Genomic DNA, 15702 nt, shown 5'->3' on the forward strand with positions numbered 1-15702 from the left:
AACAACTTAAGCAAACTCTTACGTGTTGGTGAGAATCTTTACCCTTAAAACATATACTCTGAGAAACGCTGCTCTCTGTGAATGCTCCAAGACAAACTTCCAGCCCAGCTCTAAGAATGATGGTGCTGGCTGCGTGCGTGTGTGTGTGTGTGTGTGTGTGTGTGTGTGTGTGTGTGTGTGTGGTGCCTGCCACTTCCTCACATCACTGTCCAATGTTGGTCTGTACATCCTGACCCTCTTCCCTTGAGTTCCCCTGGAATACACAGGACAACACTTCCCATGCAGGGTGGATGGCCACTGATTCAGTGACCTTAAGCTGGAATTTTCCAATCACAAGACTCATGAAAGATAAAGGCAAGGCACATGACAAAGAGAAGGCTGGCTGGTCTGCGGGAGGAGGGAGAGACAACCAAGGGCTAAGACAGGTGACTGAGCCTCAGTCACGCCACGGGCCCAGCCATCTCTGGGGCGGGGGCTGCTCCTTCCCAGCACATTATATCTAATCCTTCCGTTTGACATGTGAAAATTCTATCTGATGTGCTCGATGTTCGGAGGCCATTTCTGGGACCTACCAGACATTCTTATGTGTGCATCTCACTCATGGGCATCTCACTTGATTCTCAAACAGCCCTATGAGGGAATTTCCATTTTAAAGATGAAGAAACAGTAAAATAGGTAACTAGTAAGGACCTACTGTATAGCACAGGGAACTCTACTCAATATTCTGTAATGACCTATATGGGAAAAGAATCTAAAAATGAGTGGATATAAGTATATGTATAACTGAATCACTTTGCTGTACAGCAGAAACTGAAACAACATTGTAAATCAACTCTACTCCAATAAAAATTTAAAAAAAAAGAAAGAAAAAGATGAAGAAACAGAACCTCAAAAAGAGTTAGCCATGTACGAGACATTACTGGGCTTGTAGGTGGTGGAACGGGGCTTGAAACTAGATCTGCTCCAGGGCCAGTCCATGACACCCAATCCTGGTGTGATTCCCACACCGGGTGGGAGCCCTGTAAAGACCTGAACCAAGGTGGGGGGAAGCGTGGGGAACAGCAGGAGTGGAAAGGTCCTAAACACAGCTGATGTAACACAGGTCCTACTAGAGGAAATGCTTCAGAGACGGCTACCATTTTTTACCTATGAGACGAGCAAACTTCCAAAAGTTTGATAATACCTTCTGTTGACAAGGCTGAGAGGACACAAGCACAACTCTGATAGAGTGCAAATAGGCAATATCTGTGAAAATTACAAATTAATTTATTCCTTGGCTCAGCAATTTTGCTTCTGGGAATTTACTGAACAGAGATAGCTTGCGTAGGCCTAAAGGACCACATACACAGGTTATTTATAGAAACACTGAACTCCAATGTCCATTAAACTCAGGGCTGATTCAATAAACTAAGGTACATTCATACAATGGAAAAATCTGTAATAGGAAAAAAAAAAAAAAAAGAAGCTCTGATATGAAAAGATCTCCCAAACAAGGTATAGAATAATGTATTTATAATTTATACTAGCTTTCGTGGAAAGAAAGGAATAAGAAATAAGAAAGATAATAACCTATAAGGGAAAAGAATCTGAAAAACAACATATTTTTTATATATATAACAATATGTTATATATATATTTATTTATATATATTATATATATATAACATATTTATATATGTGTATAAATAACTGAATTACTGTGCTGTACACCTGAAACTAACACAACATTGTAAATCAACTATACTTCAGTTTAAAAAATAAAGAAAGAAGAAAGAAAATTTTAAAATTTGTACATTCATATTTGTTATAGATGCATTTAGAAACTGGAAAAATATGCAAGAAATTAATAATTATGGTTACATAAATACAGTGGGAAAGACTTTTCACTGTATATATTTTAGATTTTTTTAAACTATAAAAATATATTATCTATTCAAAAATTAATGTTAAAAAGCCTGAAGGAAGGAAGGCTGTGGCCAGGCTCCCTTCTCCAGTCAAGTTCGTCACTCCATGTCCTCCTCCTCCACACACTTGCTCGTCCCCATTTGTCTGCCACCCCCATCCTGGCATCACTAAGGTTTTGTGTCCCCCAGAAGGTCTTCTGTGAGGTCCGAGAAGATCACCCTTATGCACTGTGCTTCATTGCACTTTTCTGGAAGTTGTACATAGAGCTCTGAACTATAAGTTTCCTTCTCTCTAGATGAAGACGACAATAATATTTCACACTAAATCTCAGAGAGATTAAATAACTTGTCACAGGTCACCAGGACAGAGCTGGGGCTGGAACCAACTCTGAGCCCCATCTAAATGCATTCTCCCCACTGGCCCCAGTCTGCCTGAAGGTACAGCTCCCAGCAATTCCAGTCCCTGCCCCCTTCGTCTGTCTTTACGCCCTAACAGAGTTCCGTGCTCAGTGACAGGCAATCACACGCCCCAGGAAGGGAGGGAGGGCAAGAGGAAGAGAAGGAAGGAAGGAGAAAGAGAAGGAAGGAAGGAGAAAGAGAGGGAAGGGGTGGGGGAGGGGCACTCACTCTTGCAGAGACAGGTCTGAATCGTCAGCATTTGCCGTCCCCAGGTCTGAGTCGCAGGACATGGGCTCCTCGGAACGGTCTGGACTCTTGGAGCCATTCTCTTGGAGCAGGCAGCTGTCAGAGTTGAGGCTGCAAGAGAGCTGGGACGAACTAGCCGTGTCCAGACTGAGGGAGGAGGCCGTGAGCCCCCTGTTTCGTCGGATCTTATGGCCCGAGTGCTGGACCTCGATGTCCTCCGAGCCTGAGGAATGGGAGATGGAATCCAGAGACTCCTTCCGCTGTAGTTCCGCTCCAGAGGTAGTGAGGGGGTCGAGCTCCGAGAGCGGGCAGAGCCCGGAGAGGGCCAGCGGGGTGAGCGTCCACTCGTTTAGGATGGCAGACTTGTAGGAGAGCTCGAAGGACAGGGACGTCAGGCCCTGCAGGAAGCTCAGGAGGAACTCGCCCTCCTCAGCGTCCCGGAGCAGGGCCGTGGGCTGGTAGTACTCGCACAGGCGGGCCTGCTCCTGCAGCAGCAGCTTCAGGTAGCACTCCATCAGGCCGTCATTGAGGGCCAGCCGCAGCCAGGCCCGGCAGCGGCCCACGTCCGTGCTCACGAAGATCAGGTGCTCCAATTCCGAGATGATGTGTCTGGGAAGGCGGAGAACGCATGTGCTTCAAGAAACAACTCCAAATCACGGACATGTCATTTTATCCACTGGTTAGCAAGAGCCAGTAACAACAACCGCAAATATACATAGGCATGAAAAACTCCTGGATAACAGCGTTCAAAGGGGAATTTAGAAAGGTTCAGCTCTAGCCCCCCAACTTTTTTACGTTTAGTGTCATGAAGGATTGTTGCCATTTTCATGACAACTACCCGTCCGGCCCCTGACATCATCTGCTCATCCAGGACATGTCTGCTAAGCCCCTAAATTTTAGGTTGAGGTCCTTGGAGCTGTGAAGACACAGGGTAAAGTCATGGTCCCTACCCTCGGTCCAGGAAACCGCCTTTCAAGGGCATATTGAGGTGAGCCCTGCTGTTAGCAGAGCTGGGGCGAGGGCTGGGTAATCACCTCTGGGTTGGAGTAAGAAAAACGCCACAGAAAAGGGCAGTATCTGAGCTGGGCCTTGAGGGACTACAAGAGGCAAAGATGGATGGAGAACCTTTGAGGCACAAGGGACTGACGGAGAAAAAAACATAAAGGGTAGGAAAGCAACAGACTGTAACACGAGTGGGGAGCGCTCCAGTTACAGCACAGGGACGAAGAGCGGGTGATCCTTCCTTCCTTCTCTTACCTGGTTGCAAAGCCAGGTAATGCAGGGCCCTGAGTATCAAACGGGGGAGGCAAAGCGAGGCGATGCTCCCCACACCTGGCGGTGCATCGGAATCACCTGGAGAACTAGGTTAGGATACAGGTTCCGGGGCCCCAGCCAAGTGAAGCAGACCCCAGGCTGGCTGGCGTTTGGGAGCCTGTGGGCTACAGGTTTTTGCTCAGGAAAGTGACGTGCTCGCAGCTACGCAGACTTCAGGGTGGGGTGCTCCTACCCAACCCAACCCCACGTGTACCAAACTCAGCTCCTGAATGCCTCGGTCTGATGTAAATGCCCCTCCTCTGACTACCGCCATCCCCTGCGCACGTCTCCTCCACGGGAGTGCGGACCGTACTCTGCAGAACCCAGTGATGGAGCTCCGGTCAGCTTAAGCTCAGTAAATGTGGGCTGACTGACCAAAGGAAAGACAGAATGAGATAAGGGGGACAATTAGAAAGGCACTGCCACCCAGGAGTGAGGTAAGAGCCTGAGATAGGGCAGCGGCAGTAGCACGGGAAGGAAGATTAGAGACTGACAAAGGCACCTTCGGGCAGGAGGTGGCATTTAATAGCCCTGAGAGGCACAGTGTCAGCTGCTTGCTCCAAAGCCCAGGCGGTTCAGGGCAGGGCCAGCAAGACAAGTGTCTCAGAGCACACATTCAGAGGCTCTAGCTGGATGCCACTCTTCTTAAAAAAAAAAGAAACAAACCCTACCTTGTTACAAGTATGATACGTAGCACACAGATGTGCAAACATCCTAAGGCAGGGTCAGCAAACTTCTGGAAAGGGCCAGACAGTAAAGATTTCAGGCTTTGCAGGCTGCACAACCTCTGTTGTAACTACCGAATTTGCCAGAGAGTGGTAAAAAGAAGGCTCCTGCTCGTGCTCAGGGCGACCAGCCCAGGGGCTCGACGCTGCCCCAGGCCATGGTCTGAGGGGCTCACTGAGCCCTGGTCTAACATCCCCCCCACAACCCCGCTTGGTCCACCATCTCCTCTCCGGGACACAGGGCTCTCTGTGTCTTTCCCGCACGGCTGGAGGGAAGAGCCCAGCGTCCCACACTCTGAAGCTCCTCCCCGACGTGAACCGCCTCCAACCCCCACCCCGCCACCCCCAGCAGCTCTCACTTGTGGGTGACAGCTTTCAGGAGGGGCCAGAAGACGGGCTGAGGCAGAGGCTTCTGGTGGGCACTTTTCTTCCTTTTCCCTCCGGCCTCGGCTCGGATGTGCTTGGTGTGCAGGCCGTGGATGAAGACGGCTTCCAGGGCGCTGCACATGCTGTTGGCATCTCCGTCTTCGCTTGTGACCGCTGTGTCCAAGGACACGTACTGCTTCTGCAGTGCCTTCACGGAGCCCACTAGCTTCTTCTTGATGACCTGGGTGGCGCCAGACATAACACAGGCCTTTAGAGGCTCCTATGGCGACCCCTGCAATGTGACTCTTCCTGTGGCCAAACACATGGGTCCACATGCATGCACAAATCTACATATCTGTGTAGCAAAACGAGTACAGGCTAACGGTAGAAAATAAAGAGAAAGCAGAGAGAAGAAAAGGAAAATCGCCCCAAGATGTGTTGTTAGTTTTTGCAAAGATACGTGTGTTTTTAAAAGTTCTTTGTTTTCTATTTTTTATTTACTTATTTATTGGCCGCACGGAGAAGCTTGCGGGATCTTAGTTCCCCGACCAGGGACTGAACCCGGCCCACGGCAGTGACAGCGCTGGGTCCTAACCACTGGACGGCCAGGGAAATCCCTGTTTGTTTTTTAAACCAAACTTCAGTAAGCTGATAGCCATATAAACCTTGTGTTTAAATACTGGCTCCATCAGAGTTACAGCTATGGGAGCTTGGGTAATCCATCTAGGGCAGGGGTGAGGCTTTCCACCTTAATCACATGACCAACATTCCACTGAGAGTCAACAAGTTAAGAGGCAAAAAGTGCTGCTTTAGAACAATAAAAACACCCAGAAACAGGAGCACGGTTTACATGAAGAAAGATCCTAGACCTGGCAGTCAGAGCCTGGGTTTAGTCTCAGCTCTGTCAGTCACCAGTTGGGTCACCTCAAATATTTCACTTAACCTCTCTGACCCTCAACTTTCTCATCTGTTAAATGGAAATAATACTTGGTGATTTACAGCTGGGGGTATTACTCTTTGAAGGTAGGACTAGTTTTTTATTCATCCTTGTGCCCTCAACAATGGGCCTGGTTCCTGGCACATGTACTCAGTAAATGTTTGTTAAATGAATAAATTATAAAATATACATAAAGTCCTTTGAAAATACAGAGTTAAGATCGTTCTATCATAATATAAGTACATATGTCAAAATTACCTAAGGGTTTGGAAAAGGACTGGAAGGGATTGCAGAAAAACTGGTTTGAATTATTAGGTGATAGGATTATAGACAAATATTTCACTGTTTCATTTTTATTTTAGCCAACACAATTAATGTTAATGTTCTGTGAAAAGTTAAATGTTCTTTTTTAGAACAGCTTTAATGAGACATAACTTACATATCATAAAATTCACTCATTAAAATACACAGCTCAGTGGTTTTTAGTACATTCACAGAATTGTGCAACCATTTCCGCTATCTAATTTTAGAACATTTTTATGACCCCCAAAAGAAACCCTGTACCTATTAGCAGTCACTCACTATTCCCCTCTCCCCCAACCCTTGGCAACCACTGATCTACTTTCTGTCTCTATGGATTTGCCTATTCTGGACATTTCTTATAAATGGAATCATATGATACGCAGCCTTTTGTGTCTGACTTCACTTAGTGCGGTTTCAAGTTTGTCTGTGTTGTAGCACATATCAATCCTTCATTCCTTTTTATTGCCAAATAATATTCCATTGCATGGATATATCACATTTTATTTATCCATTCATCGATTAATAGATATTTGGGTTGTTTCCACTTTTTGGCTACAACGCTGCTATGAACATTCATGTTCATAGTTTTTTGTGTAAAAATATGTTTTCAATTCTCTTGGGTGTATACCTAGGAGTGGAATTGCTGAGTCACATGCAACTCTATGTTTCACTTTTTGAGGAACTATCAAACTGTTTTCCACAATGGCTATACCATTTTACACTCCCACCAGGAAGGTATGAGAGTTCCAACTTCTCCACAACCCCACCAATACTTATTATTGTCTGCCATTTTGATTACAGTCATCCTAGTGGATATGAAGAAGTATCTCATTATGTCTTTTTTTTTTTTCTGGCCACGCCACACGGCATGTGGGATCTTAGTTCCCCAACCAGGGACTGAACCCATACCTCCCCGCAGTGGAAGCACGGAGTCTTAACCACTGGACCACTGAGTAAGTCCCTCATTATGACTTTTTTTTCTTACTATTTTATTTTACTTTTTAAAAAACATTTGTATTGGAGTATAGTTGACGTACAATGTTGTGTTAGTTTCAGGTGTACAGCAAAGTGAATCAGTTATACATAGACATATATCCACCATTTTTTTTTTTTTAGATTCTTTTCCTATATAGGCCATTACAGAGTACTGAGTAGAGTTCCCTGTGCTATACAGCAGGTTCTTATTGGTTATCTATTTTATATATAGTAGCGTGTATACGTCAGTCCCAATCTCCCAATTTATCCCTCCCACATCTTGTTCCCGGTAACCATGAATTTGTTTTCTACGTCCGTGGTGACTCTACTTCTGTTTTCCTCATTATGGTTTTGATTTGCCTTTGTCTAATGTCTAATGATGTTGAGCGTCTTTTTATGTACTTATTGGTCATTTGTATATCTTCTTTGGAGAAATCCTTGGTCCTTAGGTAACCTACATGCAATCTCCATTGTTTTTTGTAAATCTCCATTTTATCACCAATAAGATGATCTAGAAAGGGCAGGATCTCCTCGGAGCCTGCTTCTGCTATAACTTTTTCTCAACTCCAGGCCTCTCTTTCTGAACAGTGCAAATGCATTTCAAAGTGAGAAAAAACAATGAAATGACTGTCCCAGGCACCCCTTCCCTCACCCTTGATTCTCCCTTGTTGCCTACCGGGATGGCAGCCCGGGGGTCCAGTCCATTCTCCACCGCTGAGAGCATTTCCACTCAAGCAGCAGCTCCCCAGAAGAATCACATGACACCTGCAGGGACAGACACGGCCGGATGAACAATCACTGCGCCCAGACGATCTCCTCCCCATGCCCCACCCCCATCTTACTCAACCTGCAACTGCAAGGACTTTCAATACAAAAGTAAAAACTGAGAGTGGATTTTAAGGATGGAAACAAGGAAGGAAAAAATATCTCGTGGGGTGTGCCATGGGCAGGTCTGTCCCAAAGGGTGGGTAGAAAGGGCTCTTGACTCCACTCCAAATGCTGGCACAAAAAAGCAGGGAATAAAAGGCTAATTTAGGGACTTCCCTGGTGGCACAGTGGTTAAGAATCCGCCTGCCAATGCAGGGGACAGGGGTTCGAGCCCTGGTCTGGGAAGATCCCACATGCCGTGGAGCAACTAAGCCCATGCACCACAACTACTGAGCCTGTGCTCTAGAGCCCGTAAGCCACAACTACTGAGCCCGCATGCCACAACTACTGAAGCCCGTGCGCCTAGAGCCCGTGCTCCGCAACAAGAGAAGCCACTGCAATGAGAAGCCCGTGCACCGCAACGAAGAGTAGCCCCTGCTCGCCGCAAATAGAGAAAGCCCGCGTGCAGCAATGAAGACCAAACACAGACAAAAATAAATAAATAAATTTATTAAAAAAAGAAAAAAAGGCTAATTTAGATACAGAGCTGAGGCTGCAAGGGGGGATGCTGCAGCTGAAGGTGCCAAGAACCCACAGGGGCGGGGAAGCAGGGGCTCACAATTCACATTCAGGGCCTGGGCCCTGCAACTGTCCCAACTCCCATCCCGGCCCAGGGTCGGCCAGCTCAGTGGGGAAAAGTACAACTGAAACGCCTTCAAAAGGAAGGGCTCTCTCGCCACACAGCTGCTTCTCCTTTGGGCTGCAGAGGTCTAGCTTGAGCAGCACAGGGACATATCTAAAGGGGAACAACACGGGTTCTGATCTCAATTTGCCACTAACCAGCTAGGCACACTGGGGCATGTATCAGACCTCTTAAGTGGAGACTATGAGTATGGAAAACGCTGAGCACAGGGCCTGATATTTACCGAGGATAAATGGTATCTCCCAGTGGATGCGGCTGCCCAAATCTACAGGCAAAGAATGCCACTACCTAATTCAGCGTGTGCCAGCAGCTGAAGTCAGTACACAGAGAAATCTCTCGGTCTCTCGGGGCAGCTGGCTCTCTCCTGGGGTGGCTGAGGCTAAGGGTGGGGTGCGGGTGAGGACTGCAGCCTGAGCCTGAAGGGGCTGCTGCCTGGCCTGGCCCACCCTGGGAACTTGCACAGAGCAGGACTGGACAGGCACACTCACATCTAAACAAATCTCTAGTGGCCACACAGCTAAGCATGAGGGGACACCACCAACAACAAAAAAATAATAAAGAGAGAGAAAATCAGGTCACTGCTCTCTCTGCTCTCAAGACCCCATGGCCCAAAGAAGTTAGTAAAACCAAGACCTGTTAAATGGGTTTTGTGCCCTTTACATGTATTATCCCATTCATTCCTGATAACCATCCTAGGAGTGTCTTATCATCTCAGTCTGACAGATAAGAAGTAGAAGCTGACCCAGGTCAAGGAAATTCCCAAGATCCCAGGGCTGGTAAGTGGCCAACTCTACCAGCCGCCGCCAGGACAACAGCAACCCGAGCGCAAGAGAAACCCCCTGACTCCAGAAGGAGCGTGACCACCTCCCTCTGGAAGAGGCGGGTGTGGGCTAGGGCTAAGGGGGCGACGGGCAAGGGGGCAAGGGAGGCCTGGGAGGAGGGCTCTTCAGCCAGGGGCCCAGGTGAGGGGCCACAGTGGAACACTGAGGTCAGTCTGGCAGGAAAGGTTTACAGGAGGACATGAGCGTGACGCTTGGAGATGAGAGAAGCAGAGTGGCCCTAAATGGTAGGAGCTGCTCTGATTCAATCCCTGGCCTCTGGAGTGGGCAGTGGGTAAACAGGACCCAGAGCCAACCTCTCCAAGTAAGGTGTGTGGAGGGCGGCCCCCGCAGAGCCAACTCTGGTCAGGGTGTGAGAGACCCCAGAACACGGGCCCCCGGCCTCAGGCCTTGTCTGACTTACCTCACCCTCACCTCATCCCCCTCCCACCTACCAGGGATTCTTCAGGGCCCTCCTCCACACTCCAGCCACCAGCGCCCCAGATAAGGGGACATGTGCTGCAGACAGTCCCTCTGGACAATGTTCCTTCCAGGCCACCTTTTGCAGCCCAGGAGGCCAGATCCAGGTTCTCTGGCTCCAAGACCCTGGGTTCCAATCCCCTTCAGCAATTCCAGCAGCCAAAGGCCTCCCCTCCGGCCTGCCCTTCTAGACAGAGCCTCAAGCTGCAAAACTGCCCTTCCCTCAGCCAGCCACAGGCCAGGCCAGGAAGGGCTTAGGCCTCAACAATCTGAATAACAGCCTGGCTCCATTAAGGCCTCATTAACTAATTAACTGAAAATAATATTCATGGGAGGGAGGGAGGCCTGTTAGGAAGTGGGTGCTCCAGCCCAGTAAGGGTCTGCTAAAAACCCAAAGCAGGGCTTCCCTGGTGGCGCAGTGGTTGAGAATCTGCCTGCCAGTGCAGGGGACACAGGTTCGAGCCCTGGTCTGGGAAGATCCCACATGCCGCGGAGCAACTGGGCCCGTGAGCCACAATTACTGAGCCTGCGCGTCTGGAGCCTGTACTCCGCAACAAGAGAGGCCGCGATAGTGAGAGGCCCGCGCACCGCGATGAAGAGTGGCCCCCGCTTGCCACAACTGGAGAAAGCCCTCGCACAGAAATGAAGACCCAACACAGCCATAAATAAATAAAAATAAATAAATTGAAAAAACAAAACAAAACAAAACACAAGAGGCCCCCCCATCACTGCTCATGAAACCATTGTTTAAAAAAAAAAAAAAAAAAACCCAAAGCAAACTGATGCTGAGAGGTCAGAGCAGGGCGAGACACGTAATCGCCCCCTAAAACCAAGAGTCAGAAAAGCCACAAAATGACTGACGACAGTGCAGAGGAGTCCAGAAGGAGAATGGCCACTTGACAACTCACAAAATAGGACTGAGGCTTTGGGGTTCGGGCCACAATTCAGGGCACACCTTTCTTTGCAAGAAGCCAAAGCACCCCACCTATGTGGGTCTGCTCCATCATGCCTCAGGGGGCAGGAGACACGAGAACTTGCTGATGGAACCATAAGGGGGCTTTGGGTCTCCTGACTGCTGGGTCAGCACTCCGTCGTTCTCCAGACCCCCAGTCCACCTTCCTATGGGACTGGTTTCACTTCCTGTCCTCAGAACAGTCTTCATTGACACCAAAAACCAAAGCAAAGAGAGGCGTGGCTGCAAGGAGACCTAGGCTAAAAAGAGTTAAGGACAGAACGTGGGCAACATTACCAAAGGGCTCTTCAAACATTACTGGTGGAGTTTAGCAGAAAAGGTGACTTCTGTCTGCCTTTTAGGCAACTTCTAACCACAAAAAGTCTACCTCTCCCCCTAAGTACTGATTCATCCTGACATCGCTCTCCTAGCTTCTCTAATCTCATTTAATTCTTAAAACAGTCCTGGGGACTTCCCTGGTGGCACAGTGGTTAAGAATCCGCCTGCCAATGCAGGGGACACGGGTTCGAGCCTTGGTCCGGGAATATCCCACATGCCACGGAGCAACTAAGCCCATGTGCCACAACTACTTAGCCTGCATTCTAGAGCCCGAGAGCCACAACTACTGAGCCCACGTGCCACAACTACTGAAGCCCATGCGCCTAGAGCCTGTGGTCTGCAACAAGAGAAGCCACCACAATGAGAAGCCCGTGCACCACAACAAAGAGTAGCCCCTGCTCTCTGCAACTAAAGAAAGCCCGCGCACAGCAATGAAGACCCAATGCAGCCAAAAATAAATAAATAAATAAATAAATAAAAACAAAAAAAACAAAAAACAATCCTGTGAGAGAAGGATGATTATCCCCGTTTTACAGAGAAGACTAAGGCTCAGTAGAAAAGAGCCCCAGGTAAGGGACAAAACTGTCTGGTTTCCTCATTCTAAGTCTTGTGTCAGACTTCACCAGATCGAACTGTCTCAGGTCTCTGGTTCCAAGAGTTTCAGGCAAACTGATTACTTATAGACTAAGTAATAATTAACTTAGTACTCAGAAAGCTCCATTTTTATCAAATAAGGTTAAAATCAACAAGAAACAATCTTACCCAGCAGGTCTGTAGTCCCAACCAGCTGAGGCCAGGTCCTTTCCATGGTACACAGGTTTCACAGCTGTCCTTTCTTAAATGTTCCAACACACAGGAAGGAATTGTTCTGGTTGCTTGTCTTTATTATACTGCCTGGGCTTCTATAAACGTCCAATTTCACTTCTTCCAGAGACCAAGGAAGAAAGAAAAGAAAAGAATGGCTTATATGAGACTTACATTAAAAGAAGAAATGGATGGCTTGGCTTCCCCGCTTCTGAAACACTCCATCCATAGGTAAACAGCAACCTCTTCTCCTTAGAGACTTCTCAGCCATTCCCAACAGCCTCCTCTCTACAGCCTGAATCCAATCCTGTACCAGGCTGTTCAGAACAAACAGCCTGACGTTTAAGCCATCCAGCTGCTGTACCAGTTGATGAGTCATGGTTTTCAGTTGGAAAAGAATGACAAAGTTATCTTCTGATTCAGAAAGGCAGCTGATCTTCCAGACATGTTAGTGCTGAGTAAACTGCACCTCCTCCCACCTGAAAAAAGCTGGATTTCTGGACAAGTGTCCTGGAGGACGGGGGATGGAGAGAGTGTGCTAGGGGAACTGCATCTTTGAAGCAATTGGATACCAGCTGGAGGGCAAGAAACGTCTAGCCTGTGATTCCCAAACCAAAGGCTAGTGAGTGAGCCCAGAAATGTGAATCAGTGAACATGGGGTATCTTTCTTTCCCCCCTCCTTCCTTCCATTCAATAACACCCATCTCCCCCATATTTTTGTCCCATCCTTAGGATTCCAGCAAGGACCAAACTCTGAATGACTAAAAACAGGAACTTTGCTCAACTCATTCACCATTACATTTCTAGTGCCTAGAACAACACAGAGCATGCAGTGGTGCTCAAAAAATACCTGCTGAATGAACAGAAGAATAAAACAAAAATAAGGCTCAGGGGCAGGTTATCTCCATTACACAGACCGAGGAAAGCTGAGGTATACAATTCTCAGCCACGATGGAACTCCTTTCATTAAATCACCCTGCCAGTAGGCTGAGACCACTCTGATATATTGCACCGTAATGGGGGGGGGGGCGGGGGATACTGAAGGGAGAGCTTCAACTTTCAAAGGAACAAGACTATAAACGGCAAGCAAAGACAACGGGTCCTGTTTGGGGCCGTTTAAAATTACTGCCAAATGGCCAACCCTCTTAAGCCAGGTCACTAGAATTTGGAGAGAATGTGTGCCCCTAAAGCCCAGGAGATGATAAATGCTGAACTTGGGGCCCGGGTGCCTCAGGAATGTCCCTCTGCCTCAGCTACTCAGATATCTCAACTACCCATGTTCATGGGTAACCAAATGGCCAAAACTCACAAGATTCAGCACCTGCAAAAAGAGGAAGTGATTCAACAGCCTCTGTACTCGCCTAAGCCTTAGCCTCCTGGGAACCCTCTCACCTACACTCTTCACAACATGTAACATCATCTCTGGCGTCCATTGTGTTCCCTGTGTTAAGCGTTGGGACAGGTCTGCTGTCAGCTCCAGCCAGGAGGAACACTGGGTGAGGAGGGTCCTTTACAAGTGCCAGGACAACACACATGGACGTGGTTCTGTGACCACAGTCACACAGTGGTACTCCCTGAGTTTCTCCTGGGCCAGAAAACCAGCCAAAAGGAAGTGATGGCTTCCATTGGCCCAGGCTATGAGTGAGCTAGGCGAATGGCCATTCCCCACCTTCCAGGTACGTGGGCGATACCCACCATTCCAGCAGTAGCACAAGTCATTTAATATGAATGCTAGACCCATAATCCCTGGGAGCAGGTACAGGGGACAAGACACCCGGGAAAAAAAATCCCTGACCCTGACCCGAGGGCGGATCTCTACTTCTCCACACTTATTTACACCTGAGGCCCTGCATGCACCCAGCTCAGTCTCTAACTGCCGGCTCCCAGCAAGCACCTAAATTTGGCTGTTGAGGGGCAGCCGGTGGGGTTGGCAGGGGACTCTGCACTAAATTCTCAGATTGAATGGGGACGGGGTCAAGGGAAAAATGGGTGTAGAGTTGAGGTGGGGACAGCAGAGGTGAAAGGGCAGGAGATCTCATTTTTAATAAGATTGGCTGAGGGTGGTAGTAACTGGGGCACCAAGAGTTGGGGGCGGTTTAGCAAAGACTTAGGGATGGGGGTGTCCTCTGGTGGTTGGAGATGGAAAGGAAGTATATGGTGGGCTAGGAAGTTAGGGGTTGAGTCTGTGAGGACAAGATACATGTAAGACTTGGGATAGGGCTGAGACCAGAGTTATCAAAAAGAAAAGGGTGTGCTCAACAGGGCATCTATTTTAGTGGTGGGTCTTAAATGAGAGTGGGACAGAGGTGGGGTGTTCAGGATGGGCAGACCTTGGGGAGCTGACCAGGGGGGTGTGGGAGATTCGGATAAGAAAGCTGATCCCGAAAAGGGCAAACCAGAATGGTGGCTCTCGAGGAGGCCTGCGTGCAGCACTAGCACGGCCAAAGGGGTTGAGAGGTGAAGACGAGATGTGTTAGAGGGAGGCGGAGGGACGTGGCCAAGGTCGGGGTTGGAAGTGGGCTACAGGGAGGTCAAGGGTGCGGCTGCATTTACGCAAGACCGGCGGTGAGAGGGTGGGGGTAAGGGCTGGGATCAGGTCACGAGTGGCAAATAGAGGGGAGAGGCCAGCAGCGGCGGTGCGGGCCGAAGGTTAGTTGGAGTGGGGCGCGGGGCTTGGGGTGGGCAGGGTGAGGACTCTGAAGCAGGACAGTCTCAAGGTAACCAGCGGTTTGGGATCACGGAGAGGGCTGCTGTTCCCTGTTCGCCTGTTCCCGTCCCGGCCTCGCCGCCCCTCTGCTGCCCGCCTCGCCCCCGACCCCTAACTCACCAAACGGAGTGGGGAGGGGATCGGGGGCACTCCCGGCCGCTGCAACCCCTAAGCCTCCGACCGGACGCTGCGGCCTCCGGACGATTGACAACAGGAAGCGGTTGCCGCGGCGCCTGACGCCGTCCATCACGTCGGCTGGGCGTCCGACCCCGCCCTAGCCCGCGGAGCCAATCGAGGGGCGCGGAGGAACCGCGGGGCGGGGCCAGCGCTCTCGGACGCCCCAGGGTTCCCAGCCCGGGAGCAGAGACGTGATCTGGGAGACTCGCGATCCCTGCATTCCTGTTGGGCCCAGAGAGGCAACGCCACAGACTCCGGGCGGAGTGCGTTCTCACTGCCTGCCTCTCACAGGGTCTGCGTCATACGAGGTCCTGGCTTCTGGGTTCCTGACCTTATCTGGCCGCAGCACCATCTGCGTAGAATTGGGGCCGACGCATGGCCTCCTTCAGCGAAGGTTGCCCACTTGTAAAATGGGACCAACGCCTACCCCGTTTTTGCCTCCCCCAGGGCATCAGCGTAGCCCGGTGGGCAGAGCCCAGGCCCAACTTAGAGCTTCCCTCCTGCTCTCAGGAAAAACGTAGATGTTTTGAGCACAGCTTATACCAAGTGAGCGTCTTGAGGTCCTCTGGGCATTGTCCTGTAACGCGCCATCATCCCCGCGCCGCACATGCTCAAGCAGTTATTCCCATAGAACCTTGTAGTTGTTTGCTTTACATCGTATAAGTGCTGTTTCTCTTTCAAATGGAA

The 15702-nt window shown here is 49.3% G+C and overlaps 1 protein-coding gene across 8 annotated transcripts in view; it reads right to left on the reverse strand.

Annotated features, from left to right (window-relative positions):
- PLEKHM1 (pleckstrin homology and RUN domain containing M1) overlaps positions 1-15118 on the reverse strand; it is a 51180-nt gene extending 36062 nt beyond the window's left edge. For 2 of the 8 annotated variants that reach the window (XM_082440305.1, XM_082440311.1), the window contains exons 1-5: positions 14959-15118; positions 12090-12251; positions 7845-7933; positions 4947-5194; positions 2531-3181 (exon numbers count right to left, since the gene is read on the reverse strand). In XM_082440305.1, coding sequence (XP_082296431.1) covers positions 2531-3181; positions 4947-5194; positions 7845-7892 — 947 coding nt within the window. In that variant the 5' untranslated portion in view covers positions 7893-7933; positions 12090-12251; positions 14959-15118. Of the gene's footprint in view, positions 1-2530; positions 3182-4946; positions 5195-7844; positions 7934-12089; positions 12252-12305; positions 13022-14958 lie in introns of those variants that run through there. The other 6 variants (XM_082440312.1, XM_082440308.1, XM_082440309.1 and 3 more) reach the window with 6 other exon arrangements.
- Between the last annotated feature and the right edge of the window lie 584 nt (positions 15119-15702).

Source organism: Balaenoptera physalus, assembly GCF_965194825.1.
Source record: "Balaenoptera physalus genome assembly, chromosome: 20".
NCBI classification, from domain to species: domain Eukaryota; kingdom Metazoa; phylum Chordata; class Mammalia; order Artiodactyla; family Balaenopteridae; genus Balaenoptera; species Balaenoptera physalus.